Source organism: Balaenoptera acutorostrata, chromosome 9 (genome assembly GCF_949987535.1).
Source record: "Balaenoptera acutorostrata chromosome 9, mBalAcu1.1, whole genome shotgun sequence".
Taxonomy (NCBI): Eukaryota; Metazoa; Chordata; class Mammalia; order Artiodactyla; family Balaenopteridae; genus Balaenoptera; species Balaenoptera acutorostrata.
The window spans coordinates 53662007-53689094 of record NC_080072.1 but is presented as its reverse complement, the minus strand read 5'-3'; the positions used below and the strand labels follow the sequence as shown (position 1 = coordinate 53689094).

The window sequence follows — 27088 nt, the reverse complement described above, 5'->3', positions numbered from 1 at the left end:
TTAACCAGGGCTTAAGTCATGGCGCACCATTCCTAACCGTGTGACATTAGGCAGATGATTTAACTTCTTTGGCACGCATTTGTAGATCAGAGGTTAATACCAGCCTCACAGGGTTATGTGAAGTATCCACACTGAACCTGGACATAGTAACTGCACTCACTAAATGTTCATCTTCCTGGATCCTCCCATTACACTTCCCAAGGGCACTTTCAACAGCAGCCCAAACAGCATGCACTGAGCCTCTACTATATGTCTGAAGAAAAACACACGACCTAAAAGTAGAGACTTAAGTTTTATTTGGGGATCTTACTGAAGACAATAGCCCAGGAGACGGCCTCTCAGATAGCTTTGAGGAAATGCTCAGAAGAGGTAAGAGAGAAGTCAGGATAAATAGGAGTTTTTTGCTGGAAAAAAAATGTAGTTGAACATCAAAAGATTACTGTCAATCACAAATAACAGACATCTCAAATTAATGATTTTAGTGCTTTTCTGTATATGGGAAGATGCAAGAATCTGGGTTCATTTAAATTATTCCTTAGGTATGCATCTTAACTATCTAGGGCCAATAGAATCCAAAGCACAGAATACTTCCTGTTTTTCTCCACCCTGAATTCTTTTCAGGGCTCACGGTGGGTGGAAGGCTGCAGTGACTAATGGCCAGATCCTTATAGAACTGGAATGGTGGGCAACATTCTTTGTTTACTAGAACGGCAGGCAACGGTCCCTGTCCACATCTAAAGCGGGTCTTAGAGGCTTGTGATACTAAAAATATAGGAAATAGCTTCCTGTTCTAGAAGAGCTTACAATGTAGTCAACGATATGGCTTCCACGACCTCCACGAATTCTTACAACAGTCCCAGACAGTCGACAAGGCTGAAACGAGGTAGAGGGGGTCAGAAGGTACACAAAAGTAGGGACATAGAGTCCAAGGGCGAACATAGACTATCTGCGTCTACACTCCACGTGCACGTGTTTGTCCGGCCACAGGACACAATTACCGGTTATTTAAGTGTCTGTCACCCCCATAAGACCACCAACCACCTGAGGGCGACCCAGTCCCGGTTAACTCCTACCATCCCTTTCTCATGCCAGGGCCTAGACACGCAGCAGGTCCACGGCCTGTTCGGCCTTCTCACTCGAGGGGCGCCTGACCATTGGCTCTTCTGTAAGTGGGGGCGCGAGCGTCACGCTTCGTGCCCCATCCCCGTCCTTTACTCCCCGGAGAACCCAGGCCAGGACCCGGAGGCAGCGGGAAACCCAGCCGCGCCCAACGGCCGTTGGCGGTTATCTGCCACCTGCTGCTGCAGCCCAGATTGGCTCCTTCCTCTGGCCCCACGGCTCCCTTAACCAATTGCCAGCGAGGCCGGCCGGGAGGCCCCGCCCCGCGGGGGCCCGCGCTGGCACCTGGGGAGAGCGAGCGGTTTGCGGAATCACGGGTGGCTGAGTTGGGACCAGCGGACTGCGTCCCTGAAAGGAGAGAGTGCTCTTCTACCCGAGCCTCTGGGCGCTGTTAAAAAGAGCCCTGGCTAGGGGCCAGAGGCGTGTATGACCCTGGGCAGCCTCTGCTTCTTTCCGGGAGTCAGTCTTGCCATCCTCACAATGAAGTTGGCGGGGCGAGGGGTAAGCCTATGGGGGAACGAAAAGTCAGACGCTGGGATCGGCTCCCGGAAATGGAAGTGGAGGAAGGCGCGGAGAAAACGCTGGGCGTGGCGGTCTCTGCGGAAATGCGGCAGCTAAAGGGCCGCCTCCCAGCCCTCGGAGCCCGCAGGTCCCGCCTCCGCCCAGCAGGCCCCGCCCCATAGATCGAAGTCGCGCCGCACCCTCTGCCTACCTCTCTGCAAGCCCGGCCGGCCGCGCCTTTGGGTCGAGTACAGTCTGCACTCCGTGGATGCGCGCTCCGCCCGCCGACAGATATAAATTGCCAGTACTCGCTTGTTCTCCCTGCGGCCCGGTGAGCCCGGCCCCGGCCCGCCCCAGCCCTGCGCCCGCTATACCTGCCCTACTCCCGCTACCCCGGCGGAAGGGACCCGCGCGCCACCTTTAATTTCATTCCTAGCCTCCCACCCTATTTTGTATTTTACCTTTTGTTGTTTTTCTTTATCTCTCTTCTTTCACTCTTTTCGTGTCTTGCTTTTGTTCTTTACTTCTCGCGTTCAAATGGCTGTAATATAAGCCTTTACCCTTCCACTTCCTCTCCTCGGCCGGGGTGGGGGACCTTCAGCGAAGACCAGAATGACCTCTCCCACTCCAGGCGGCCCCAGGCCATTCCTGGGGCTCTTTCTGCTGGCAGGAGGCTTTGAGCTGCTTGATGCGGCCTCAGCAGGGCCCGCTCCAGGCCCCTCTAACCTCCTCGCAGCCCCGCTCTGGTCTCTAGTTGACTCAGCGAGTCTCTGACCCATCATGACTTCCCCCCCCCCCCCCGCCCCACTCCCACTCACCAGAGTCTGCTGTGTTGCGGGACGCTTCTCCAGAATACTGAGTTCCACTAAAGGAGAAATCTGCAACAGAGCAATGTGTGATACTAAGAGAGCAGATGGGGGAGGGAGGACTCCTGGGTTCATCCCCTCCTCCAGTGTGTCCCCCTCCTCCAGTGTGTGCACTTAATTAGTCCCCAGCTGCTCTGTGGGAAATGGACCCTGTTCCCTACCCTCACACCCACCGATAAGGACTGAGTGGGCTTATGTGCCTTGGACAGATGGCCCTTTCCTTGCTGGGGTGTGGTCCTTTAAGGTCCATTTCCCTTTCTAAACTCTCCTCCTTTGCCCTCACCTGCAGGACACATAGTATGACCATTAGGTGTTTCATCTCCCAGCCATTTTCTATGGAAAACCAAAGGGATCAGGCCATGATAGCCACTGGCAGCTTTGAAGAATGGGATGCCTTTAGAGAAGCTTGATCTTGAAGGCCTCAGCGTGAGATCTAACAGAGCCGGGTAAGAGTCCATTCTAAGGGAGGGGTCTTCTACTGCCTCAGCCCTGTGGTCTGGGGGCAGGTTTAGCAGGACATTAACACAAATAACTAGCACCACCATCCCAGTAAAGTCACTCTTAGCGTTCACAAAGCACTTTCATATATCCCTGGTCTCGTTCTGGCCCTTAAGCTGAACTGACAATCCAAGGATGGTAATCCCCATTTTACAAAGGAGGATATTGAGGCCCAGGTGGGACAGTGATTAGCCCCAGGTCACCCTAGGAGTCAGCAGCAGAGTTAGGACAGGAACCTATTGTTCTAACTACATATTGTTGACTCAAGCTTTTGACTATCCTTAAGATTGCAGTTAATAATCAGGTGAAAGTGGTTATTTGCTGGGGATTGTAATATATTATTAACTATTTCTCGTTAGGCCTGAGTTTAATCTTCTTGGTATGGTCTTTAGCACAGAGACCTTTGCCTTCATACCCATGCCTCTGAAGGACCTGACTTATGGCAAACCCAAGGCAACATTCAAAATGGCAACTTAGCCTTTGCACTTGTCTCTGAGGTGGGCAGGGGCTGGGCCTTATTCTTCTCTGGCCCTCACAACACGTTGCAACCCAGATCAAGGTCAGGACATGATTGACTCATGTCATCATGTCTCTGATGCCCAGAGAAGGGATGCCGTTTGCCTGAACCTTCTCAGAACTGTCACGTTGTCATGAGAGAACTTGGGTGTTGGACCTCCTCGTGAAAGGCCTGGGGCTGAGAAAACAGCAGGAAAGAAATGAGCTGGGCAGAGTGCAAAGCAAATAGCATAAGCTTTGGAGCCTGCAGACAGGACGCTTACTAAGTTCCCTGTTCTGAAACATGGAGGTAAGGGCAGCCACCTCACGGGGCTGCACTGACAAGTAAGTGAGCTAACAGAATGTGCCAGGCAGAGCGGGGAGGAAAGGTGTGGAGCACTTCCTGGGGAACGAGGATGTCAGGGCAGGGACGCTGGGGGTTCTGGAACACCTTCATCAACCCCTTCTGCTGCTTGAGTGCCAGCCTTCACTGAGCCTCATGTGGGCCAGGCTCCAGGGAAGCATGAATAAGGCCAGGAACTGAGTGGTGAGTAGCGTTTAGACTTCCCTGTTTGCCCAGCCACCTGGGATGAGAAGCCCAGGAGGAAGAAGCCTGGTGAGCATTTTGTTTCCATGGGTCTGTGTGTTCACAACTGACTGCCACCACATCATTCCTCTGCTGGCCAGCTCTTTCCTCCCGGCCCCAGCAATGGGGGCAGCCAATTAGGTGAGGCTCAGAGCAGCCACTCCTACATAGTGAAAGAAAGAAACTCAGGGGAGAGAAGCAGGTCACCCTCCTCCACTGGGGTGCTGGGCTCACTTCCTCCCAAGGCAGGGGAGGAAGGTGTTGTTCCAATTCTGAGAACAAAATGGAGGTTTTGGTTTCCTTTGTCACTATAGCTCTGACCTGCACTTCCACATCCCCACCTCTCATGAAGATGTGGATCCCTCTATATTATAGGAGGAGAGGAAACTGGCCAGAGAGGGAATAGTTTTCCCTGCATTACACAGTAGGCCCAGGGTGGGGGTGGGTACAGCACCTATGCACTTACTCTCAGCCCTGAGAATTGCTCAGTATCCTTCAAGGCCCAGCTAAATGCTACCTTTTCTAAGTCTTTTCTGATTACCCACCCTTTCTTTCCTAGTGGAGTTGGATGTTCCCTCCTTTGCACTTTGAGACTATATTCTGCAAGCCCAAATGCAGCTTGAATCACCTGTCCATCCCCTGTGCCAGACAATAAGTCCCCCTCTAGGGTAGATATTATCTCCTGCGCCTCAGTGAGCCAGTGCCCAGCAAAGCAGACTCCTTGAAAGAGTGACTCTAGAGAGCCCAAGCTGTGTGGGGGCTGGTGGGGAAGAGAATTAGACTGAATTGAAGGAGCTGAATAGGTCTTGTTCACTCCTTTTCTTCTAGACTTAGTTCAAGATCCATAGGAACCTCTCCTTCTTAAGACATCCAGGGCATAAGCCTGTGGGTTTGTGCCTGTCAGGCCTTGGTCTAGCTGAAACCTTTTTCCCCACTTCTGTCTGCCATCTAAACAGATCTGCAGAATCAGGAATGTGGGCATCAGTGAAATTTCTGCACCCAGCAGACAAAGGGCTGGGCCAGTGCCTGTGAGGTAGCACTAGGATAGCTGTGATCCAGACACTCCCTGTGGTGAAAGGGAGGACTTCTCAGGAATGAATTGCTTCTCCAGCCCCCGTTTGGGTGCCTGTGGAGCTCACTCCTATTTGCCCTCCAGGGGCAGCTCTGGGTCCTTGCTTAGGGAGGTGGTGCTATCAGGGGAAGTGGGGTGGGGTAGTGAAAAGGCGGGGTCTGGAGCTTCGGCTTGTGATGGACCTTCTCTCTCCTTGGCTTAGATTCCAGCAGAGTTCCTCTGTCTCGTCTTGCTGCTGACTGAAGGTGCCCCCTTCTTTTTTCTTCATCTCCTGGGAGGTAGCAGGAATTGGCATTATGGTTGGGTTCAAGGCCACAGATGTGCCCCCTACTGCCACTGTGAAGTTCCTGGGGGCTGGCACAGCTGCCTGCATTGCAGATCTCATCACCTTTCCCCTGGATACTGCTAAAGTCCGGCTACAGGTGAGGAGATGAAGCCTGGGGTTCTGATGGTGGCTAGTCTGCTCCCTCCCCAAGACACAGACTCCTCAAGGGCCAGTGGGGTTTTGGGGGGCTGTAAATTTTAGAGCATAGGGATGGAAGGAGATGGGGTGGGCAACCACCTGCCTTGGCCTTGCAGATCCAAGGAGAAAGGCAGGGGCCAGTGCAGGCTGCGGCCAGTGCCCAGTACCGCGGGGTGCTGGGCACCATCATGACCATGGTGCGCACCGAGGGCCCCCGCAGCCTCTATAAAGGGCTGGTCGCCGGCCTGCAGCGCCAGATGAGCTTCGCCTCCATCCGCATCGGCCTCTACGACTCTGTCAAACAGTTCTACACCAAGGGCTCTGAGCGTGAGTGTGGAGCTGGGCCATAGGCCTCTTGGCCTCTTCTCAGTGATGGTTGATCCTAGTTCTTTTAGCTGCACAGTTCCTTTAGGCCCCAAGACCTCTAGGAGGAATTTCAGATCAGAGGAACTGAGAACTAGAAGGGTCCCTGATTCTTCTAATGATTCCTGAACACCTGGGCTGTGCCAGGCTCCGAGTAGGGCATCATCTCATGACAGTCCTCACAGCCACCTCGGGAGCAGGTGGTTTCATCCCCGTGTTACAGATGAAGAGGCTGAGGCTTGCTGGGGTGGGAGGGACTTGGCCAAGGGCACATTAATGGGGAGCCAGAAAGAAAACACACTCAGGACTTGTGCCTCCAAGGCCAGCACTCTTCCATTTCACCTTCTCAGCATGCCATGCCCACCCTCCATTTTACGCGTGAGAAAAATGAGAACGCAGATCAAAAGGTTGACTTTTCCCAAGATCACACGGCAAGGAGAAGTAGATCAGGGATGAGAACCCAAGTCCTATGAATCCCAGTCCTTGAGAAAAGCCGCTTCTCTCGGAGCCTTTCATATTGTCAAATTTCACTGCCAGGGCCCAGGTTTGATCCCTGGTCGGGAACTAAGATCCCAGAAGCCACGCAGCGCTGCCAAAAAAAAAAAATGATTCTGATTTCTCGGGGCTGTTGAGTAGGTAAAATGAAGTGAATGAAAATGCTTTATGAAAGAAAGCATTAAGTCTCATTTTGTCCTGCTCCTCGCTGTGTCCCAGTGCCCAGCACGCAGTAGACACTCCCAGTGATACATTGTATGATGCAAAAAGTTCTTAGAGCAGAGCTAGTCTGGGTCTTATTACCGAAAGGTTACAGTAAAGACAGGAAATGACAGTGACGTGGTTTTGGTGAGGAGAGGTGGAAAATGAGTGTAAACCCAGCTGGCCACTGACCCCCATGGTTCTCCCACAGATGCCGGCATCGGGAGCCGCCTCCTGGCAGGCAGCACCACAGGTGCCTTGGCTGTGGCCGTGGCCCAGCCAACAGATGTGGTAAAGGTCCGATTCCAAGCGCAGGCCCGGGCTGGAGGTGGCTGGAGGTACCAAAGCACCATTGAGGCCTACAAGACCATTGCCCGAGAGGAAGGGTTTCGGGGACTCTGGAAAGGTGTGTACCAGGTGTTTTCCCTTCCCCATCCTCCTCTTCCCCTATTCCTTGGTCTCACATAGGCACCCTTTCTTTCTGCAGGGACCTCTCCCAATGTCGCTCGTAATGCTATTGTCAACTGTGCTGAGCTGGTGACCTATGACCTCATCAAGGACACTCTCCTGAAGGCCAACCTAATGACAGGTGAGTTAGGGTAGATGATGCTGGGTCTCACCTTCCCCCAAACCAGGAGCCAGTGTGGGTCTGCCTGGAGACCATATCTTTTCATCCCATTTCCCCTTTGCTTATGGAGTGAGTTTCTCTTTCACTGAATTGAAGCCAACTGGGGTGAAGTTTCCACTTTGCACGTTGAGGTGCTGAGGCTAGATTGGCAAAGTTACTCTCAGAGACACTGGGAGAGGTACCAGCTGCAGTCTCTGTGTCTCTAAAACCACGAGACCTTAGCCACTTAAATCATCTCTTTCCTTCTGGAATTATGGGGTGAGGAGTCCTGACTGCTTCCCCTGCTCCTCCTCCTTGGCAGATGACCTCCCTTGCCACTTCACTTCCGCTTTCGGGGCGGGCTTCTGCACCACCATCATCGCCTCCCCTGTCGACGTGGTCAAGACGAGATACATGAACTCTGCCCTATGCCAGTACCGCAGTGCTGGCCACTGCGCCCTCACCATGCTCCAGAAGGAGGGTCCCCAAGCCTTCTACAAAGGGTGAGCCTCTGATCCACCCCACCCAATTCTAGGCCTCTTGGCCACCTGTACCTATCACACAGGTAAGAGAGAACCACCCAGAACTGAGTGGTTGCCATGGCAACCACGTGTCAAACTATTTCTGATCCTGGTCCTGGCATTCTCGTGCTCTTAACTCCTTCCTTTCAGAGTTGCTATCATGCCTACTTTGTGGGTGTTAAAATGCAGACTCACAGGGGACTCTTGCTCACAGGCCACAGCTCCATTCCCTGGGCCCTCCCAACTTCCTTGGGACAGAGCATCTGGGTTGGATTGGATGCCAGGGCCCAGCAGGGTGAAAGAGATGACCTGTGTTTTCTCCCCTCTAGGTTCATGCCCTCCTTTCTCCGATTGGGTTCCTGGAACGTGGTGATGTTCGTCACCTACGAGCAGCTAAAACGGGCCCTCGCGGCTGCCTGCGCTTCCCAGGATGCTCCCTTTTGAGCCTCCCCTGCTGATCACCTCTGGCTTTGGCTGCAGCCTGGCCCTGCTTCCCTTTTCCTCCTCCCCTCATTCCCTTCCCTCTCTCCCCACCCCTTCCTTCTGCTCCCTTTCCCACCACCTCCCTTCCCTCTCCCCACATTTTCACCCCTCAGCTCCCCGTTGCCTCTCACAGTCCCGATGGAGTTGACCCCAGCTGACACCGTGGGAAGCCTGGCACCAGCCAGCATCTCAAGCCCTCAGTCCCTTGAGAAGTTCAGCCTGACTCTTCGTCCTGCCTCCTACCCCTGAGCCCGACTAGCACGTCACCCATAAAACAAGCTCAACCCTGGCGTCTCCTCCCTCTCTCTTTTACCAGAGGTCTTGGTCTAATGGGCCCTTTTGGCACCTGGTAGGCAGGGGAGGAGCCACCTGACTTGGAAAGGGGTGTGTGACCCATCTTCCTCCAGCAATCTGGGTGGAGGTCATCCGGTCTGCTTCTCTTTCCAGACCAGGCCAGGGCTGAGGTGGCAAGTAAAGGAGCGGCCTGGAGTCAGCAGTGGCCTTGCTCTCTCGCCAGACCACTCGGCTTTCACTCACCAGTGTCTGGTACTCCAGTACCTGCCTTTCCAACCCCCCAGCTGGCCCTGGGCCTGTTAATCTGCAAAATGAGTGTTCCTGTTTGCCCTGCTTCTCCTGTGCTGCTTGGAAGATTTAGAGGAACTTAGGAACCTTAGATGCTGTAGTCTTATTTTATTCCATTTTACAAATGGGAGATCCACCTCCCCCAAGTCCCAGGCTTAGTGAGGACAAGTCAGGTTGCTTCCCATCCTCCACAGTCATACCCTTAGGAGGCGGTATAACTGCATTGGGTGGGACAGGCTGTAGAGCAGACATCCAGCCTCAGCAGGAGTCTTTCCATTTAGAGTCTCACCCTCACCCCAGGCTAGAGATCCCAGGGAGGTGGTGACAAACCAGGGCTGTCAGCCTCCCTGTCCCTCTTCCTACCATCTGTCTCCAGTCAGGAAAGTAGGTGGGCAGGGCTACTTCTGTTTCAAGGGTTAGGGGACTCTGTGAGGTGCCAGAATCCCAAGGCATCTCGTAAAGGGCTGGGCCCTTAGAATTAAGCCATCCAGGCCCATTTTATAGATGTGTGAAGAAGCTAAAGGCTGAGACAGGTCATGCAGGCAAGGACACACAGGAAATCAGCAGCTGAACTGGGACTGGGACTCAAGACTCCTCCCTCCCCCTGTGCACTTTTCCCCTAGGGGCTGGGGTCCTTCAGGAAGCCTGTTGGGCAGCTGTGGAGCCAAGCCCAGAGAACATGACCTTCCTGTTTAAGTCAGCTGGTGCTACTGTGCCTTCCCCACCGGTCAGAGCTGGAGGCTGGGCCCTTCAGTGCTTGGGCAAGGGGTCCAGGATATTAGGGTTGTAGAGAAGTAAAGAGGGCCCAGGATTCCTCACCTTACTTTTTATTTTTATTGAAGTATAGTTGACTTACAACCTCACCTTACTTTTGAGCTGAGGTCTCATAGTCCCCAAGAGGGACAGGGTTGGGGGCCATGAGTCAAGCCAGGGTGAAGGTGGCAGGGAGTCAGCATAAGTGGAGGACCCGGTCAGCGTGCTTAATGCACCTTAATTCTCACATTAATCCTCTGAGGCAGGATTTGTTTTGCACCAGAGGAAACTGAGGGGCAATTTGTTGCCTTAGGCATTGTCAGCTGGCTCATTCACCAGCCTTGTGTTTCAGACACTGGCATGGACATGAGGCCGCCAGACTTCATCATGGTTCTAGGCATGACCCTGAAACAATGAGGGGCTGGGAAAGGTGGTAGGAACCACTGGACAGCATACCAGGAGGTCTCAGTAACTCCTCAACCCTTAATGCCTATAAAATACCTGACTCACAAGGTAGCACTGAAGACCACACTGAGGTAATAACAACAATCTCATAAATGGCTCTCACAGGCCTGAGAGTCTCACCATGAGGAAGAGGTTAAGAGCAGGCCTTGCTGCTGCCCTAGAGGAGAGCTGGAGCACCAGAGTTTCACAAGGCAGGCCCTCACCCACTTGCTAGCTCTCAGAACAGGGCACCTACCACCACCTTGCCACCTGGGTCCTGCCTCAGGGCAGAGTCGGCTTCACTCCTCTGGTTTCCACAGCCCTGCAAGATAGGGATTGTAAATAGCCTCAGAGGTGAAGCGATTTGCCCAAGGGTACACAGCTGGTTAAGTAGAACACCTGAGGTGCATCTAACTCCAAAGCCCCTATTCTTTAGTGAACCCTGGGTCAAGACTCTGTCTCAAGGTCTGCTGCTTTCTCCCTGATGGTTTAAAAATGGCTGACTGGTGGTACTGAGCCCCCATTTAAGAAAAAACCCTTAAGCTAATATGATGCTTTGAATGGTGGAATCCAAGCAATATGGATATTATGGGGCCCTTTTCTGGCACCTCTTTTTTTTTTTCTTTTGGGGGCGGGTGCCGCTCTGCGTGGCTTGCAGGATCTTAGTTCTGTGACTGGAAATTGAACCCGGGCCCTCAGCAGTAAAAGCGCGGAATCCTAACCAGTGGACCAGGGAATTCCCTCTGGCACCTCTTAAGTCACTTCACAAAAGTGGCCACCCTCTCTGTCATGAGCTTGGATCTCTCCTAGCCCAAGTCCAGACTCAAGTGAAGGGCACCTCCCCTGGCACAGAAGAGGTGCGTGCTGCACTGTCGATGGAAGGCAGGCTGGGGAAGCAGGTGTGGTCTGCAAAGGCCCAGCTGGGCTTGGAGGCTGGCACTCCCCCAGGCCACATTGGTAGCAATGCTGTAACCCTGATAATCTAAGCAGTGCGTTCACTAAGCACTTTCACACCAATGAGCTGCCTGAGGAGGGTTATGGGTTCTGCTTTACTAACACGATGGATAATAACATCCAAAGGGTCAGTGGCAGGATTGGGAGCAGAGCCCAGTTCTAAGACCCTGCCTAGGGCTTCCCTGGTGGCGCAGTGGTTAAGAATCCACCTACCAATGCAGGGGACATGGGTTCGAGCCCTCATCCGGGAAGATCCCACATGCCACGGAGCAACTAAACCCATGTGCCACAACTACTGAGACTGCGCTCTTGAGCCTGCAAACCACAACTACTGAGCCCTCGTGCCACAACTACTGAAGCCCGTGTACCTAGAGCCCGTGCTCTGCAAAGAGAGAAGCCACCGCAATGAGGAACCCACGCACTGCAATGAAGAGTAGCCCCCGCTTGCTGCAACTAAAGAAAGCCCGTGTAGCAACAAAGACCCAACACAGCCATAAATAAATAAATTAATAAATTAATTAATTAAAAATAAAGTTCCCTTTAAAAAAAAAAAAAAAATAAGACCCTGCCTAGAGGCAGCCCAGGCAAGGCAGAAACCAAAGCCATTTCCAGCACTTGTGTCCTTCGTGCTGCCTCTAATCTAAGCAGAGTGAGGCTGTGGGAAGTGACCTTCAAGGTTCTGATGACAGCTTTGCCACTGAGCCCTGTGTGACCTGAGACGAGTGTTTTGTTCTCTTTTTGCTTTGCTTTCCTGAGTACAATGTGACTATATCACACTAGAGACTGCCCTTCCAAAGATCATGTGTCATGAGAAATAGAGCTGGGGACCCTCAGAGACGATGCAGCATTGCCCCACGCTATCAAGGTGGGAGCACAGAGGCTCTGAACCCTCAGGGACCTGGCCAGGCTCACACAGCCAGGACAGGGTCCCAGGTCCTCAGCTTCTTGAGCCCTGCCCCTCCCTCTGCTCCACAAGAAGGGCTGTATGAAGCTCTTCTCCCTCCAACACACACTCTCTTGGGTGTAGCTGGAGGATAGGAAATAAAACTTTATTGTATCAGTTTAAAATCCCAGGCCATCTGGTCCTCACGTCATGCCTGTGCAGTGGGCTGGCTCCCGTGCACACCCCGTGCTGGGGGTAGGCGTGGGGTCAGGCCCAGCTAGCCTTCTCTTACCCCTGCTCCAGTCTGCAGCCCACCAGAGTTATGTCAGCAACGCCTGGCGCAGCATCTGCTTCTTCTGGGGTGTGAGGCGGGTGGGGAACTGGATGTCAAAGAAAATGAAGAGGTCCCCCTTCTTGGTGGGGTCCTCTGGCAACGGCATCCCCTCACCTGGCACCTTCTTGAAGTACTTGGGGCTGAGACGGGAGGATGAAAGAAGGGGGCTCAGAGGGCACCCCAGAGCAGCACAACCGCCCCTGCCCAGAAAACCTCAGGTGTGGGGCGGTCAGCAGCTTCTAGAACTAGTGGGAGGGGAGAGGAGACTGGCTTGTTCCAGACAACTTGCTCCCTGAAAACTGTTTACACTGAGGCTCTGATTGTGGATTCCAGGAATCCCATTTTAGATGGGAAACAGGACAAGGAGCAGACCCTGGGTTGGGCTGGGGGAGTGCTGGGCTGCTGAGCTTCCCATGCAGAGGGCCTTGCTTGGAAAAGGGCTTAGGGGATGCAACTCAGAATTCTAGAACTTCTAGAGGATGAAGGCAACAAGGATTTCCCAACACAGCGGGCCTCTGGCCTCCACAATGGCGGCCTGCAGCTTGGCCAGAGAGGGGGCTGGATTTCAGTCTCTCTCACCCCTTTGTGCTGGGTACAACCTGAACAACTATACCAGGCCAGCCTGTCCGACACACCCTCTAAGGACCAGGCAGCCCTTCTGCGTATTGGGGCCCAAGCAGATGGACTCACTGGACGATGTCATTGATGGGGATGTTGAGCAGACGGTCATCTAGGGTCTTCACCTCCACGGTGCAGCAGGTCAGAGCCTAGGGGACATTAAGGCCAAAGGTGGGAGTGGGGGAGGTCCCCATGTCCATTCTGTTTAGAAGGCACTTTATGAGACTATTCAGTGCCAGGCCCTACGCACTGGAGACAGAAGGATGTTCAAGGACTAATAGGTGAGTGAGCCAGGCTATTACCTGCTCTCAAGGAGTTCACAGTCTGGGAGACAAGAATGATGTTGATACATGTTATGACAGAGGGAAGTAAAGGGGTCGGTGGGAGCCAAGGCGGCGGGTCCACCGAACCATTCTGGGGTGGGGCAGGAGGGCTCCCTAGTGGTGGTAGCAGTTGATGAGGGCCTTAAAGGGTGAGGAGGAGCCTGCCAGTTAGACAAGGTGGGCAGACAGCACTCCAGGCAGAGGGCCCAGCATAAGCAAGAGAACGAGGGTGTGAAAAAGAATGCACCCAATGGGCAGGAGCTCTAAGTGGCAGTGGCTGCAGTGCAGGGGATGAGATCAGCAGGGGCCAGACAGCAGAGGGCCTTGAATGCCATGCAAAGATGTTTAGACAGGAGTGTGGCAGGGTCAGATAACTTTGTGGAAAGACCCTGGTGGGGAAGTGCCTGAAGGAGATGAGAAGAAAGGCAGGAAGGCCACTGAGAAAGCTGCTGCACACACCCAGATGCACAGACCTGGACAGTGGGGCTGAACAGAAGTGGACCAAGTGGAAAGAGATTTGGAGGTGGAATTAACAGGACTTAGTGCCTGACCGCAGGTGGGGTCGGGGAGGGGCGGCAAAGTCTAGGCTGGTGCCCAATTTTTTGCTTGTGTTGTGAGGGCGCAGAGGGGCCACTCACACTCAGGAGTGAAGACAGCCACAAAGGTTTTGTGTGGCACTTATCACGTTCTGAAGGCCTGCGCCATGCACCGGGGGGAGTGGCGAGTGAGGCCTGCTTGCCTCAGAGCCTCCCATGAGGTGGGGGGCCTCATTCTGATCTGCCCACCCCTTGTTCCTCCACTTTGCCCACTCACCTTGCCCAAGGGGATGGAGTTCACAAAAAAGAGGTTGTCGTTCTCCCTGCGGAAGCGAGGATGTAGCTTCTCCTTTACGATGAAGATGACGTCGGCTGGGATGATGTTGGGACCCTGGGCAGGGGGAGCCAAGGGATGACAAGGCCTAATTGGCTGTGTGACTTTGGCCAAGTTTCTGCCTCTATTGTCCCCATGTCATCCTCTGAACAATGAGGAGATTAGACCAGGTTTTCTGGAAGGGCCTTTCCAGTCTGGCTTCATAGCCCCTCCTCTGAGAAGCCTACCCCAAAGAATCCTGCTCTACCCCGATTACTGTCCTCTACTGAGCAGCCCAAGTAGATGCACGCAGCTGGAGGGCAGAACACTGTACTGGGGACAGAGAACTGCCTGCAAGTCTATTCTGCCAAGCTTCATTAAGTTCCAGAACTCTGCTGGGTCTCTTCTGGGCCCTAGTGACAGAGGAATCAGACTGGCCACCCCCCCCCCAAGGGCTTCCAGTCTAGTGGAGGAAACAGGCACACAGTGAATCCTCAGCAGGCTCAAGAAAGTGATAAAGGGAACCCAGAGGCGGGAGCTCAGAGAGGCGCTGACCCAGGGGGGGAGGTCAGGGAAGGATGCCCAGAGCATTGGAGCTGGGTCTTGAAGTGGGTTTTTCGGAAGTAGGTGTTTCATAAGTGAGAAAGGGGGCAAGAAGTACAGGCAGAGGAATTTATCACTCTGGCTCCAAAGACACCATCATCCTGCCTCTTCTCAGGACTTGAGGATTCAGCATGCCTTGGACAATAATTTTATATTTTTATTTAAGTAAGTATTTAATTTAAAATTATTATAAATAAATGGTTTCTGCGTAGCTCCTATAGTTGCGCTTTACTCAGAGAAACACTAAAGAAAATCAGGAAGAACACTGATGTTAGGACTGGATTCTCCTTTCAGCTCTGGTGCCCTTGCCCAGGGAAAGTCCCTTCCCTCTCTAGGCCTCAGTTTCTCACTCTGCAAAATGGGGAGAAGCCCTGGGCTACCCACTCCCCGAGGCATTGTGTGAGGCTCTGTCCCTCGGAATGGACATTAGGGATCAGCTCACCCACGCTGCAGACTGGTCTCCCTTCCAGACCAGGGCTCATACGGGCAAGAAAAAGCATTGCCTCCTTCTCCCTCAGTCTTCCCACCACATGAACCCATGTGACTGTCCCTAGGCAGCTTCCCTGCTCACCTGGTCCCCTTCCTTCTCGAAGGTGATACGTGTGCCCTGCCTCCAACCAGGCTTCACGTCAATCGTGAGGATCTTGTCCTTGATGGTAGAGGAGTACCCATCCTCGTTCAGCACCTGTAGCGAGATGACAGGGGAGGGAGATTTGCTCAGGATTTCCCAGCTGGCCTTTACACACATGAGAGATGCTCCATGGGATCTGTGCTCAGCTCAGTTCTCTAGCAATGGGGAGAACTTGCCCTGAGCCATCCCCACTCCCACCCTATTCCACTGGAACCAAGAGTTTATGATTCCAGGATGGCAGGGCGTGTCATGGGGTTAGGGCCTGAGGTGCCAATCAGTCACCATGAGTCGATCAAGGCTACAACTCCAGCCCTAGAAATTACGTGGCCCTGGCTTCTAACAGACACACGGTGAACACGCACTCACTTCCTCTCCCACCCCAGAGGCTTTGGCCCTGAGCCTCTGGCAGGTCTCTTAATCCCGAAGGGAGAAAGACCACAGAGGGCAACATATCTCAGCCTCACCCAAAGCATTCCTCTGTTATGTCATCCATCTATTCTCCAATCACGTACCCAGATGGGTGCCATCTGCGGAAAGCATGGCTACAGCTGGCATCTCCTCTGTTGGGCAAAGGTGTGAGGTGGCCTTGCTCATGTGCCTAGCACAGGGCTGGACCATGGGACAGGGCCAATGCAGGGTCTGGACCCTGGGGCACTGAGGGTCTTCTTCAACCAGTCCCCTTGGGAACTGTCCCCCAGCCCACCCCTCCATGCCCGCACAGCTCCTTCTTACTCATGAGGCGGACACCCAGATGTAAACCCAGAGGGTATGGTCTGGTAATGCCCAGAGAGCAGAATTCACAGGAGACTCCTCCCACCCAGAGCTCTCCCTCTTCCCTCAGGGATGGGGTTGAACTGAGAAGAACGGAAAGAGCTCCCAGTTAGCACACAGAGGGGATTCCCGCATTAGGGAAGAACCAGGCTAATACCCTCAATTGTCCCTTACCAAACTTCAGATTTTAGAATTCTACCATCTCCAAATCTAAGATTCCATGATTCTGTAAGAGACCATACTTGAGGTCTCCAGTTAGGGTCAGGGAGGAGGTGACCAGTAGGGTTGGAGGGGACAGAAGGTGGCTCCCAAGTACTCACCCTTCGGGAGATCTTAATTTTCTTGGTGCAGCCAAAGAATAAGTCCTCCAGGGACAGGTAGAGGTCTCGTTCGATTGGGGGGTCCTGTTTCTTGACCCCTCGGCCCCGGAGTCCCCCAAAGTTCAAGTCCACCTCATTTCCTTCTGCATCAAAAAACTCTGCAGGAGGTGGGGAGAGGCAAGGAGTAGGAGAAATTGTGTCCAGGAACTCGGATTCATAGACAATCCCTCCATCTCTTCAGTCCCCAAGTGTAATACCCAGACTCCCATTCCCACCTCGCAGACTCAGACTGTTTGGCCGGGCCAATGAGCTGTCCTTGTAATAGGGAAGAACCTTTGTACTCTATTACAAGTTAATCACTAAATGGATGTTACCTATAAGCTTAAATTATATGTAATGGCCCATCTCTGGGAACCCTACCTCCCAGGTAATGAGCATTAAGCTAAAATACCCTTGTTTAGCTCACAGGTAACATCCTGACCAGGCTCACCTGTGAATGACTGCAGGAAGGAAGAAATTAACACCTCCCCTCCTGAGGCTGACCGGAGCTAGGAAATGTGACTTTACTGCCTCCCCTTTTAGTATAAAGGAAGCCTGAATTCTAACTCAGGCAAGATGGTTCTTTGGGACATGAGTCCACCATCTTCTTGGTTTGCTGGCTTTTCAAATATAGTTGCTATTCCTTGCCCCCAACAACTCATCTCTCAATTTATTGGCCTGTCCTGCAGCAAGCAGTAGAAGCTTGGACTCAGTAACATCCTCAACTGTAGATCCAAGGATTACCATCTCTTGATGCCCTCTACTGCTTCATCCCCCACTTTGGACTCCCTTCACCCACACTTCCCTACCTCCCTCCCCGACCCCACCCCTACCTCTGGGGAAGTGCTCCTCAACTCTGGCTGCCTCAGGAGAGGAGTGTCCTCTGGTGGCAGTGGCTGGTAGTGCCAGAAATGATGTGCTGTTAGCTTTTGTGGAGGAGGGTAACAGCATGCCAGTCCTCCCTACCCTTCCCCAGGCTCCATTCCTCCTCCCTGTTCAGCCCAGCCCGAGACCACTAGAGACCCCAGACTCAAATTTCTATGAAGTCAGCAGCTGAGATGGGGAGAGACAGGGTTAATCCCTAACAAATTAGAGGTGTCACCAACATGTTCCCAAACTCCTCTTTCCTCAACTTCTTCTAGCCCTTCCCAGCTCTACACCCATAACCCCTCTTGCTGCCCCACCTTCCATCCTAGTGCAAAGAGCCCCTGCCCTTGAGGTGCACTGCAATAGTCCGGGCTTCAGTTTCTCAGTCTGTGGGGTGGGGTAACATGCTTGACCTGCCTTCCACCATTAGGATCAGATAACAAGATGATGATGAACTAAAACTAGCTCAGAGGGACCTCCTTGGTGGTTCAGTGGCTAAGACTTTGCCTTGCAATGCAGGGGGTGCCAGTTCGATCCCTGGTCGGGGAGCTAAGATCCCACGTGCTTCGCAGCCAAAAAAACCAAAACATAAAACAGAAGCAATATTGTAACAAATTCAATAAAGACTTAAAAAATGGTCCACATCAAAAAAAAAAATCTTTAAAAAAATAACTAAAAACAAAACTCTCTGAGAGCTTACTACGTGTCAGGTGCTGTTCTCAAATCTTTGCGATATTATCTTATTGGCCCAGAGAGGTCAAACAAAATGCCCACAGTCCCACAGCTAGTGGTGGTAGAGTTGGGATGTGAACCCAGGAGGATTTGACTACAGAACCTGTGCCCTTAACCACTATGCTTAATGAAGCCCTTTGTAAACTGCAGGGGTCACTATCATAATTAAGATTTTTCTGTACTCTGCCCCTGCTGGTTAGTGTCACAAAAAGAACTTTGCAGGCTAGAATGACCTTAGGCTAGGGAGGGCAAGGTGGTGTCACACTCTGTCCCCTTAAGATGTGATGAGTCATCGACACAGATGTAGAGAACAAACGTATGGACACCAAGGGGGGAAAGTGGTGGGTGGTGGTGGTGTGATGAACTGGGAGATTGGGATTGACATATATACACTAATATGTATAAAATAGATAACTAGTAAGAACCTGCTGTATAAAAAATAAATAAAATAAAACTCAAAAATTCAAAAAAAAAAAATGTGATGGGTCATCGAGAGGCCTGTGAATTACCGGGTCCCCTCTTGCATGGTTGAATTCATTTGTTCTCCCAGCACCTATGGTGTGCCAGGTCTCAGACACCCCAAAAGCCAGGTCACAGGAAGCCAAGCCCCTCAATTCTGCAGGGAGATGGGACACAAGAACCCCTAGGGTGAAGCACTATAGCAGTATAACTCCTGGGCATTGCCTGAGGGACCCCCATACCATGAATCTGACCTTCCCTAATGAGCAATGCCCCTGTAAGCTCTGGTTTGGCTCCTCTGAACAGCTTCTTCCCCATGCACCTGTCCCTGGGAGAGATAGGCCCATTGTATGGCATTTTTCTGACTCCAAAGCCCATTTTCATAAAGATCATCTCATTTGATAATGACCTGTGAGGAACTGGCTGTTTAACAATGAGGAAGCTGAGGTTTCAGAGAGGTGAAGAGATTTGTCCAGAATCACATGGCTCACAAGTGGTGGTGCATTGATTTGAAACAGGCCCTCTGACTCCAAGTCCCTTGCTTTTCCAGTTTCACCTGGAGTTTATAAACTCAGCTTCCTCTGGCAGACAGGTGAAGGCAATGCACAGTAGGAGGGGCTTCTGAGCAGGCTGTAGCCCACTTAACATATCAATGTGGAGAAGAGGAAGAGGAAACCTTTGAAATGCAGACAAGCTGTAGTATAGCCAGGCAATGAAAATCTAGACTCTGTGAGTTGCTTAACTGGAGCCAGGAAGGAAGACAGGTCTGAAGGTGAACTGTCCTTGCAAGATGATTTGGAGCCTTGAAAATCAACTCTTTGTCAGTTTGCCTTGAACCTGGAATCATTCACACATCCATCCCTGTATTCATCTCACTAACACACGCTTGTACGTTGAAATCTTATGCAGCCATTAAAATGAATAAAATAGGTCTGTTTATAATATAATGTATAATAAGATAATCTCCAAAATATAAGTGAAAAAAAATCAGTGTATATAATGTGGTCCTTAACAAAATAAAAGGCTGTGTAAAAATAAATATAAGCTCATAAATCCATAGAATATTTCTAGAAGGATACAAACACTGTTAACAGTGAGTGGCTGCTTCTGGGGAAGGAATGGAGGACTGGAATTTCTTTTTCAATAATTTTTTTTTTTTTTACCATGGACTATATATTTCTTAAAGTAAACAAAACTACTCAGAGAAAAGCATCTTCTATAGCTATGTCCTTCCCAGTAAGGCAAAGGGGCAGGCAGGACCTCTTACCATTAAAGGGGTTATCTCCACCGAAGAACTCATGGAAAACCTTTTCCGGGTTGCCGTGGAAGACATAACCAGTTGTCCACGGGGTCTGCGATCCAAACTCCAGAGGAATTCCACCCTTCAGGCCTTCCTCTCCGAACTTGTCATAGATGCCTCTTTTCACAGCTGTGGATATGTGTCACCTTGAGGAGGGATCCAGCATAGGGGCTAAGAGAGCTGGAGGGCTGGGAAGCAGAAGGATATGGGGCAGAGAGGAAGGGGCGGGGCGAAAACAGCCTTATTTCTAAGGTGCCTGCTGTCTGGCAGTCTTTGGAGGGAGACTCTAGAAGTTAGGGATTTCATTTCATCTTGGGTGGACCTAGGTATGATCCCCTAGCCCAGAGGAGAGATGACAAAGACTGAAACTTGCTGGGGGAGGGATGGGGATCGGAGAAGACAGTGAGAGACTGAGGGTCGGGCTATCATCCTGGGGTTTGGCTTAACTCAGTCATCACAGCTACTGTCTTTTGTGGGGTAAATAGAATCCTAGGGCCTTGAGATTGTAGGATGTAAGAATTCTAGAGCTTCCAAATTCTAGAGCTTTGAAATCTTAGAGTCCGAAGTCCTGAAAACTTGGGGCTGGAGAAACATTAGTGATCTTCTGGCCATTCTTCTGCACAGTATCCATGATTACAGTCTCCAGAACAAGCCCTTAGGGAACCCATGTGGGCACTGCCTCAGGCAGGGGCGGGGGATCTCTTTCCCTAGGCTTCAGTTTTCCATAGGAGAGAGATTTCCTAATCACAGACCCCTCTCTGTCCCTTTGTACATATGCTGTCCTCGGGGAGATGGAGATGTAGCTTCTTGGCAATCAGGGAATAACCGGGCGTGTCTGCCTCAGCCTTAGCCTTCTTCCCTGGCAGCAAGCATCTCACTCTGCAGTCCTGCAGGGGACGGGTGGGGCATGGGGCATGTGGGGGGGCCCTGCCCCAGGTCCTGCACTGCTGAGACTAGGGGAGCACATCAGCCTAATCTGGGGCCTCTCCACACCACGTCCTCCACCTTAGTTTGTGCCTACTGAGAAAGGCAGTTCATTATGTTTTCTTTCTCAATTTGTTTAGATTCTGGGCAGGCAAGAGGAATGCTTACTCTCTGTTGGGCCCCCTCAGAAAGCCCAACGCTCAGAGACGTGAGGATGATGTTAACAGAGACGCGGGGCGGAGGAGCTGCCCTCCATGCTCAGTCCCAATCACTCACGGTCGCTCAGCACATCGTAGGCCTCCGCTATTTGCCTGAATGCCTCCGCTGCGGATGTCTCAGTGGACCTCAACGGGTGGTTCTTAAGGGCAAGTTTCCGGTACCTAGAGCGAGGAGGGTTAATATCCTGAGGCACAGACCAAGGTTCAGAGCTGGCTCTGCTGTCTGCTGCCTGGTGGTCTCTCGGAGCTTTGATGTTCCAGCTATAAATCAGGGCTGTGGTGGCCAGGGAGGCACATCACTCAGATCCCCTGGAAGAGAACCCAGTGTCGGGTGCATGGTTGACTGACAGTCCCAGTAGCTGCCCCACTGGCCATTTGTGCTGAGGCTGCACTGGCCCCAAGCTGCTCCCAACCTATGCCTATGCTTTTTGGGGTATCAGTGCTGCACCAGCCCTACAGGACCCAGGTCTCCTCCAATGCCCAACCTCTGCTTGAGGCCTCCCCATCAGCCTGGCTGAGATTTTCTCTGGACGACGCCACAGCCCTCCTTACCCAGCCCTTCCTTCCCTCTCTCCTTCCACAAGCATCAGACCTGCACTATGGTCTGAAGGCTCCCCGGCACATTCCTAGTCCCGCTTCATCCTCACAGTTGTTTCCCTCAAACACTTCTTGCACATCTAATTCTGTCTTGGTGTCTGAACTGACACACAGGCTTCTTGGGAAGATTAGATAAAATAAGGTGTCAGAGGGCCTGGTACAGAGAGGCACTCAGCACAGATCAGGTTGTCTCGCTGTCTCCCCCTCTGTGCTCATTGTTTCCCCTATTTCTTTTTTATTTGTTTATTTGTTTGTTTATTTATTTGCCTGTGTCAGGCAGGTCTTAGTTGTGGCATGTGGGATCTTCGCTGCAGCATGCAGGATCTTTTGTTGCGGCGCTCGGGCTTCTCTCTAGTTGTGGCGTGCAGGCTCCAGAGTGCGTGGGCTCAGTAGTTGCAGCACGTGGGCTTAATTGCCTCGCAGCCTGTGGGATCTTAGTTCCCCGACCAGGGATCGAACCCGCGTCCCCTGCATTGGAAGGTGGATTCTTAACCACTGGACCACCAGGGAAGTCCCTCTTTCCCCCATTTATGTGTCTGCCCAATCCCACCACACAGTGATGCCACACCTGCAGCATCTGGGGATCTGTATCATTACATCCCAAGAGGAAAGACATGGCACGAGCTGGTGATTTGTGGAGAGTTTAAGACAGCACAATACCTTAAGGCTACGAGTCCTGAGGTGCCCTGACCACCCATGAGCCTGTAGCAGTGAGGGGAGGGAGAGGTTACTGAAATCCCGCAGGAGAGAGTGTGTGGACACGGCCTTGGTAAAAGCTGTGATCTTTGATTCAGGGCCATAGCCAACCTGAACAGATCCCATAAGGAGGGAGCTGGGAATAAATACCCCTGCCCCACCCTCCTCCCTCCCAATCTCCTGCCTTGTGCTCCTTTTGCAGGATGCATCTGGAAGTCTGAGGGCCAGGAGGTCTGCTGATGCAGTTCATACGGGCCAGTCTCCCAGAGCAGAGAGCAGGGTGCAGAAAGGTGGGGCGGGGGTCTGCAGGAGCAAAAGGAGGGCATCCGCACAGCCTCCTCAGTCACTCAGTACACATGTGGTCCCACACACGGTCCGCCGGTCACGGGGCGTCTCCTCAGCCCTGCTCACACCTTCCATGCCGGTGACCCCAGAGCTCTGCCGTGCTCCTTACTCCACTCCACACACTCCATGGACAAGCTCAGCTGGCCGACGGCTTTGAGCACCAGCTACACGCTGGTGATTCCCAAATCTCTATCTCAAACCAGTTCGCTCCCTTGGCTCCAGACCTCTGTACCTAGCTGCCTACTTGGTATCTCCTCTCCAGTGTCTCACGGGCCCTACAACCTCAATGAGCCCAAACGTGCACACATTTTCATTCCCTAAACTTTTCCCCATTTGTCCAGACCCTGAAGCGGAAAAGCTGAGTATCTTCCACTCCAAGTTCTCCTTCGTCCCCTCCACCCCCATCCCATCAGTCACCAAGGCACATCAGCTTTTCCTTCTAAATAATGTTTTCTTGCTGCTTCTTCATCCCTACAACCATTGCAGAACCATGTCTTCCTGTTTCCAGTTTCCCCTTCTCCAGTCTATTCTGTGTGCTGCCACCAGTTTGATCTCTCTCTCTGTTTTGTTAATTTGATGTTTTTAAAATGCTCCCTGACCAAGTCACTCTCCTGCCTGAACCCTTTACTGGTTCCCCCTTTGTCTTCAGCATAAAATTCAAATGTCTCTGAGATTCAACTTCCGCTTCTCTCTCTGCCCTTCTCACTCACAGCTCTCCCTTCCTGCTCCCACGACCTCTCCTGTCCTTCTCTCCAGGCTCCAAACTCCGCACTCTGCACTGCTCATGGCTTTGACATTCTCCTCCCTTTACCTGGAATGCTCACCCCTCTCCAGCCCCTTTCATCTCCTCCTGGCAAATATTTATTCATCTTTCCACATTCAACTCAGGGGTCAACTCCTCCAGGATGTCTTCCCTGACTGCAGTTTCCAGTCTAGATTAGATACTCTTTCCCACATCCCCAAGTGCCTTTGATCCTCGTACTTAGCACGTGGTGTTTCAGTTGTTTGATGAATCTGTCTCTCCCACCAGCCTGTGAGTGAGTCCCTCCAGTTGCTGTGTCCAGTTCTCTGTGTCCTCAGTGCCTAGCACCAAGTGCAATGAGTAAACGTTGTGAAATCACTGTCCCACAAGGCAGCCCATTTCGCTATGGGGCCAGTCTGACTTTTAGGCAAAGCTTTCTCTTACTGAGCTGGGTCTGCTGTCCTGTGACTCTGCCTCCATCCACGAGGGTCCTGGTCCTGGCTCTGCCCTGGGGGGCCTTACAGACAGAATCTGCTCTGTCTACCTTGACAGACTTGAAGGCAATTTTCACACCCTCCCTGAGACTTCTAAACCAGCCCTTCTCAATTACAAAGGTTGTAGTCAGGTGTGAGAATTGCAAGAAAACTCTAACAGTGAGTAAAAGTAACGAGGTTTTAGAAGAGTTCAGTTTTCCATATAAATTTGAGTGGTTTTAAGCTCTGCAGTAACATCACTCTCATTCACCTGCTTTGCTGAGTGGGAGAGGAAGGGGTGAAGTCACAGCCCAGATGTGGCAGCCTAGGATGAATGAGTGAGAAGTTAATAGCTGGGCGATTATGAATCATCGTGGTGCTTGTCTTCATTACATAAGTTTAGCCTTTTTTGGGGGGAGGGGTCAAAATCTAGGTACTCCCATGGGAGAGTGTGTCAAACATGTGACTCATGCCTTAAGAGTTGTTTCAGGGGGACTTCCCTGGTGGCGCAGTGGTTAAGAATCCGCCTGCCAACTCAGGGGACATGGGTTTGAGCCCTGGTCCAGGAAGATTCCACATGCCGTGGAGCAACTAAGCCCGTGCGCCACAACTACTGAGCCTGCGCTCTAGAACCTGGGAGCCAAACTACTGAGTCTGCATGCCACAACTACTGAAGTCCACATGCCTAGAGCCCATACTCTGCAACAAGAGAAGCCACAGCAGTGAGAAGCCTGCACACCGCAACGAAGAGTAGCCCCCGCTCGCCGCAACTAGAGAAAACGCGTGCAGCAATGAAGACCCAACGCAGCCAAAAATAAATAAATAAATAAATAAATTTTTTTTAAAAAAGAGTTGTTTCAGGGGAGAAAGGTTAAGGACTGTTGTTTGGAACATATATGGTTCTTTTAATCACTCTTTATAAGACATGGTTTCAGATGCAAATGATTGCTGGGCATTTTCATGCTCATTATCTCATATAATTCTATTTCAATACCACAACAATTCTTATTTTTCATTTTATTTTTTTTAAGAGATGGGAAAACTGAGGCTCAGAAAGGTTAAGCAATTTGCCCAGGTCACACAGCTAGCAGATAAGAGAACCTAGGTTCAGACCTGGCTCTTTCCAGTGCTTAAGTTGGGCTTATCTTTCTGCATTCCAACTGCCCTCCCTCCCTGTGACCTTTCCCTAGACAGGTCTCACTGGCCAATGAAATGCTATGAACAGTGGGTGACATCACACACTGTCCCGAATTGTTCTCTAATTGATTAACAAGTTTGTGTCTTGTTTCGCCAGCCACACTATAGACTCTCTCTACTTACCCCACTGAGATCCCCTATGGGACTTGGCCCGTGGTAGGCAATTAGAGCAGGCAAGGTGTCTGAATACTGGCTCTGCCGGTTACTAGGCACATAGCCTTGGGATAATAATGGTACCTACCTCTCAGGGCTGTTGTGAGGATTAAGTGAAATAATGATGGAAGGTTCTCAGAACAGCATCTGCACAATTCAGTAAGTGTAGCTGTTATCATACAACCTTAATTAATTAAATTGTCCTAGATTCCTCCCTTTTTTCTTGACCCTGCAATGACCCAATTTATAGCTAAGTCCATTCTCTCTTCTCTCTCCAGCCCACTGCCCTGCTTCAAGCCTCATCTTTTGCCTTGATTATCATGACAGCTTCTGAAAGGGTCTCTCTCCTTCCAAGATAGCTTCCACATGCCCTGTATGTCCCCTTTCGTAACATTCATCAAGCTTGCTGTGACTTATTCAACATCTGTATCCACCAACAAAGTTAAGCTGCACATCTGATTCACGATATCTCTAGCTGCTGAGACTGCACCGAACCCATATAAGTAGGCGCTCAGTAAATATTTGTCAAAAAATATTTTTTCAGAAAAATGTGCTGATTCCTGTCTTAGACACACCACAAAGTCCCCAAGACTTGATGGAACTATTCAGAGATGTAATTTATTCAATGCCAAAACCCCACGTGGACAGCCAGAATAAAATATGTAATACATCCATCTGGTCAGGTCACTCTCCAGTTCACAATACTTTGGGTCTCCATAATATTAAGCATAAAGTCTCCTTTGTTACCATTTTATTGCTAGGAAAACCAGGGTACCCAGGAGAGCAGACAGGGCATAGAGAGTAAAGGATGATGGATTGGGAACCCTGACCCAGCCCAAAGCCAGGAAGTAGGTGTGCAAGAAGCAAGAAAAGGAACAAGGTCTACCTTGCCTGCCCTAAGCTGTGCAGGAAAGCTCAGTTTGGAAGAGATGAGGGTGGGCCTGTCCCAGCACAACCCAAAAGCCTCGCTCCTGCCCCCACTCACGCATTCTTGATCTGGGTATCTTCTGAATTGCGAGTGATCTGGAGCACAGAGTAATAATCCTGGCCCATGGCTGGCTGGTTGTCAGTCGGTGGATAGTCCTGACTCCAGCGGATCTGTTAGTCTGCATTCAGTGGTTGCTCCTGACAACCGCACAGGGGCACTCTGGGAGTTGTAATCCTTCCTGCCTCAGCAAACCGCCTTCTCAGCTGTGCCCATAGAAGAGGGATTGAGAAAACTGGGACTGATTCTGCGAGCCTAAGGATCACTCAACTCAGAAAACAGAGTTTTTCGTATGGACACCAAGGGGGGAAAGTGGCGGGGGGTGGGGGTGGTGGGATGAATTGGGAGATGAGGATTGACATACACACACTAATATGCATAAAATATAACTAATAAGAACCTGCTGTATAAAAAAAATAAAATTCAGAAAAAATAGTAATTTAAAAAGAAAACAGTTTTAAAGGAGAGTAGCAATTGGTTTTAATTAAAAGTTTTCAGACAAATACATAAATCTTTATTTTAGAATGCTTTTAGATTTTCAGAAAAGGTGTGAAGATAGTAGAGCTCTCATATGCCCCACACCAGGTTTCCCCTATCATTAACACGTTACATGAGTATGGTACATTTATCACAAATAATAACCAATATCGGTACATCATTTATAACATAACTCCATCCTTTATTCAGATTTCCTAGTTTTTACCCTAAAGCCTTTTGTTTTGTTTTTTTAAATAAATTTATTTATTTATTTTTGGCTGTGTTGGGTCTTTGCTGCTGCGCGTGGGCTTTCTCTAGTTGTAGCGAGCAAGGGGGAGCTATCCTTCGCTGTGGTGCGCGGGCTTCTCATTGCAGTGGCTTCTCTTGTTGTGCAGCATGGGCTCTAGGTGTGCGGGCTTCAGTTGTTATGGCACGCAGGCTCAGTAGTAGTGGCGCATGGGCTTAGATGCTCTGTGGCATGTGGGATCATCCCAGACCAGGGCTCGAACCCGTGTCCCCTGCAAGCCCGTGTCCCGTGCATTGGCAGGT

The 27088-nt window shown here is 51.3% G+C and overlaps 2 protein-coding genes across 3 annotated transcripts; one reads left to right on the top strand and one right to left on the bottom strand.

The window, feature by feature from the left end:
- The first annotated feature begins 1783 nt into the window (after positions 1-1783).
- On the top strand, positions 1784-8560 carry UCP2 (uncoupling protein 2). The gene is made up of 8 exons (XM_007173717.2): positions 1784-1951; positions 2776-2932; positions 5340-5559; positions 5717-5927; positions 6871-7065; positions 7147-7248; positions 7589-7769; positions 8117-8560. The coding sequence occupies exons 3-8, from the start codon at positions 5434-5436 to the stop codon at positions 8229-8231; spliced, it is 930 nt and encodes a 309-aa protein (XP_007173779.1). The 5' UTR covers positions 1784-1951; positions 2776-2932; positions 5340-5433; the 3' UTR covers positions 8232-8560.
- Positions 8561-10290: 1730 nt separating this feature from the next.
- On the bottom strand, positions 10291-26194 carry DNAJB13 (DnaJ heat shock protein family (Hsp40) member B13). 2 transcript variants are annotated; one of them, XM_057552820.1, is made up of 10 exons: positions 26063-26194; positions 20933-21036; positions 19700-19861; positions 17208-17270; positions 16336-16493; positions 15185-15298; positions 13975-14088; positions 12911-12987; positions 12179-12360; positions 10291-10371 (listed from the first exon to the last, which is right to left on the bottom strand). In XM_057552820.1, the coding sequence occupies exons 1-9, from the start codon at positions 26128-26130 to the stop codon at positions 12207-12209; spliced, it is 1014 nt and encodes a 337-aa protein (XP_057408803.1). In that variant the 5' UTR covers positions 26131-26194; the 3' UTR covers positions 10291-10371; positions 12179-12206. The 2 variants fall into 2 exon arrangements, with proteins under 2 accessions (XP_057408803.1, XP_007173777.2); XM_007173715.3 differs by lacking the exons at positions 10291-10371; positions 17208-17270 and having other exon boundaries at positions 12095-12360.
- Between the last annotated feature and the right edge of the window lie 894 nt (positions 26195-27088).

Bases quoted from the DNA above. Each gene is read 5' to 3' on its own strand.
- UCP2 (XM_007173717.2), top strand. From the start codon at position 5,434: ATGGTTGGGTTCAAGGCCACAGATGTGCCCCCTACTGCCACTGTGAAG. The intron at 5,560-5,716 runs GTGAGGAGATGA...TTGGCCTTGCAG, and splicing joins CTGCTAAAGTCCGGCTACAG to ATCCAAGGAGAAAGGCAGGG. The intron at 7,066-7,146 runs GTGTGTACCAGG...TTCTTTCTGCAG, and splicing joins GTTTCGGGGACTCTGGAAAG to GGACCTCTCCCAATGTCGCT.
- DNAJB13 (XM_057552820.1), bottom strand. From the start codon at position 26,130: ATGGGCCAGGATTATTACTCTGTGCTCCAGATCACTCGCAATTCAGAA. The intron at 16,494-17,207 runs GTAGGGGTGGGG...CACCTCCTGCAG, and splicing joins TGAGGAGCACTTCCCCAGAG to AGTTTTTTGATGCAGAAGGA. The intron at 14,089-15,184 runs GTGAGCAGGGAA...CCCCCTGCCCAG, and splicing joins TCGAGAAGGAAGGGGACCAG to GGTCCCAACATCATCCCAGC.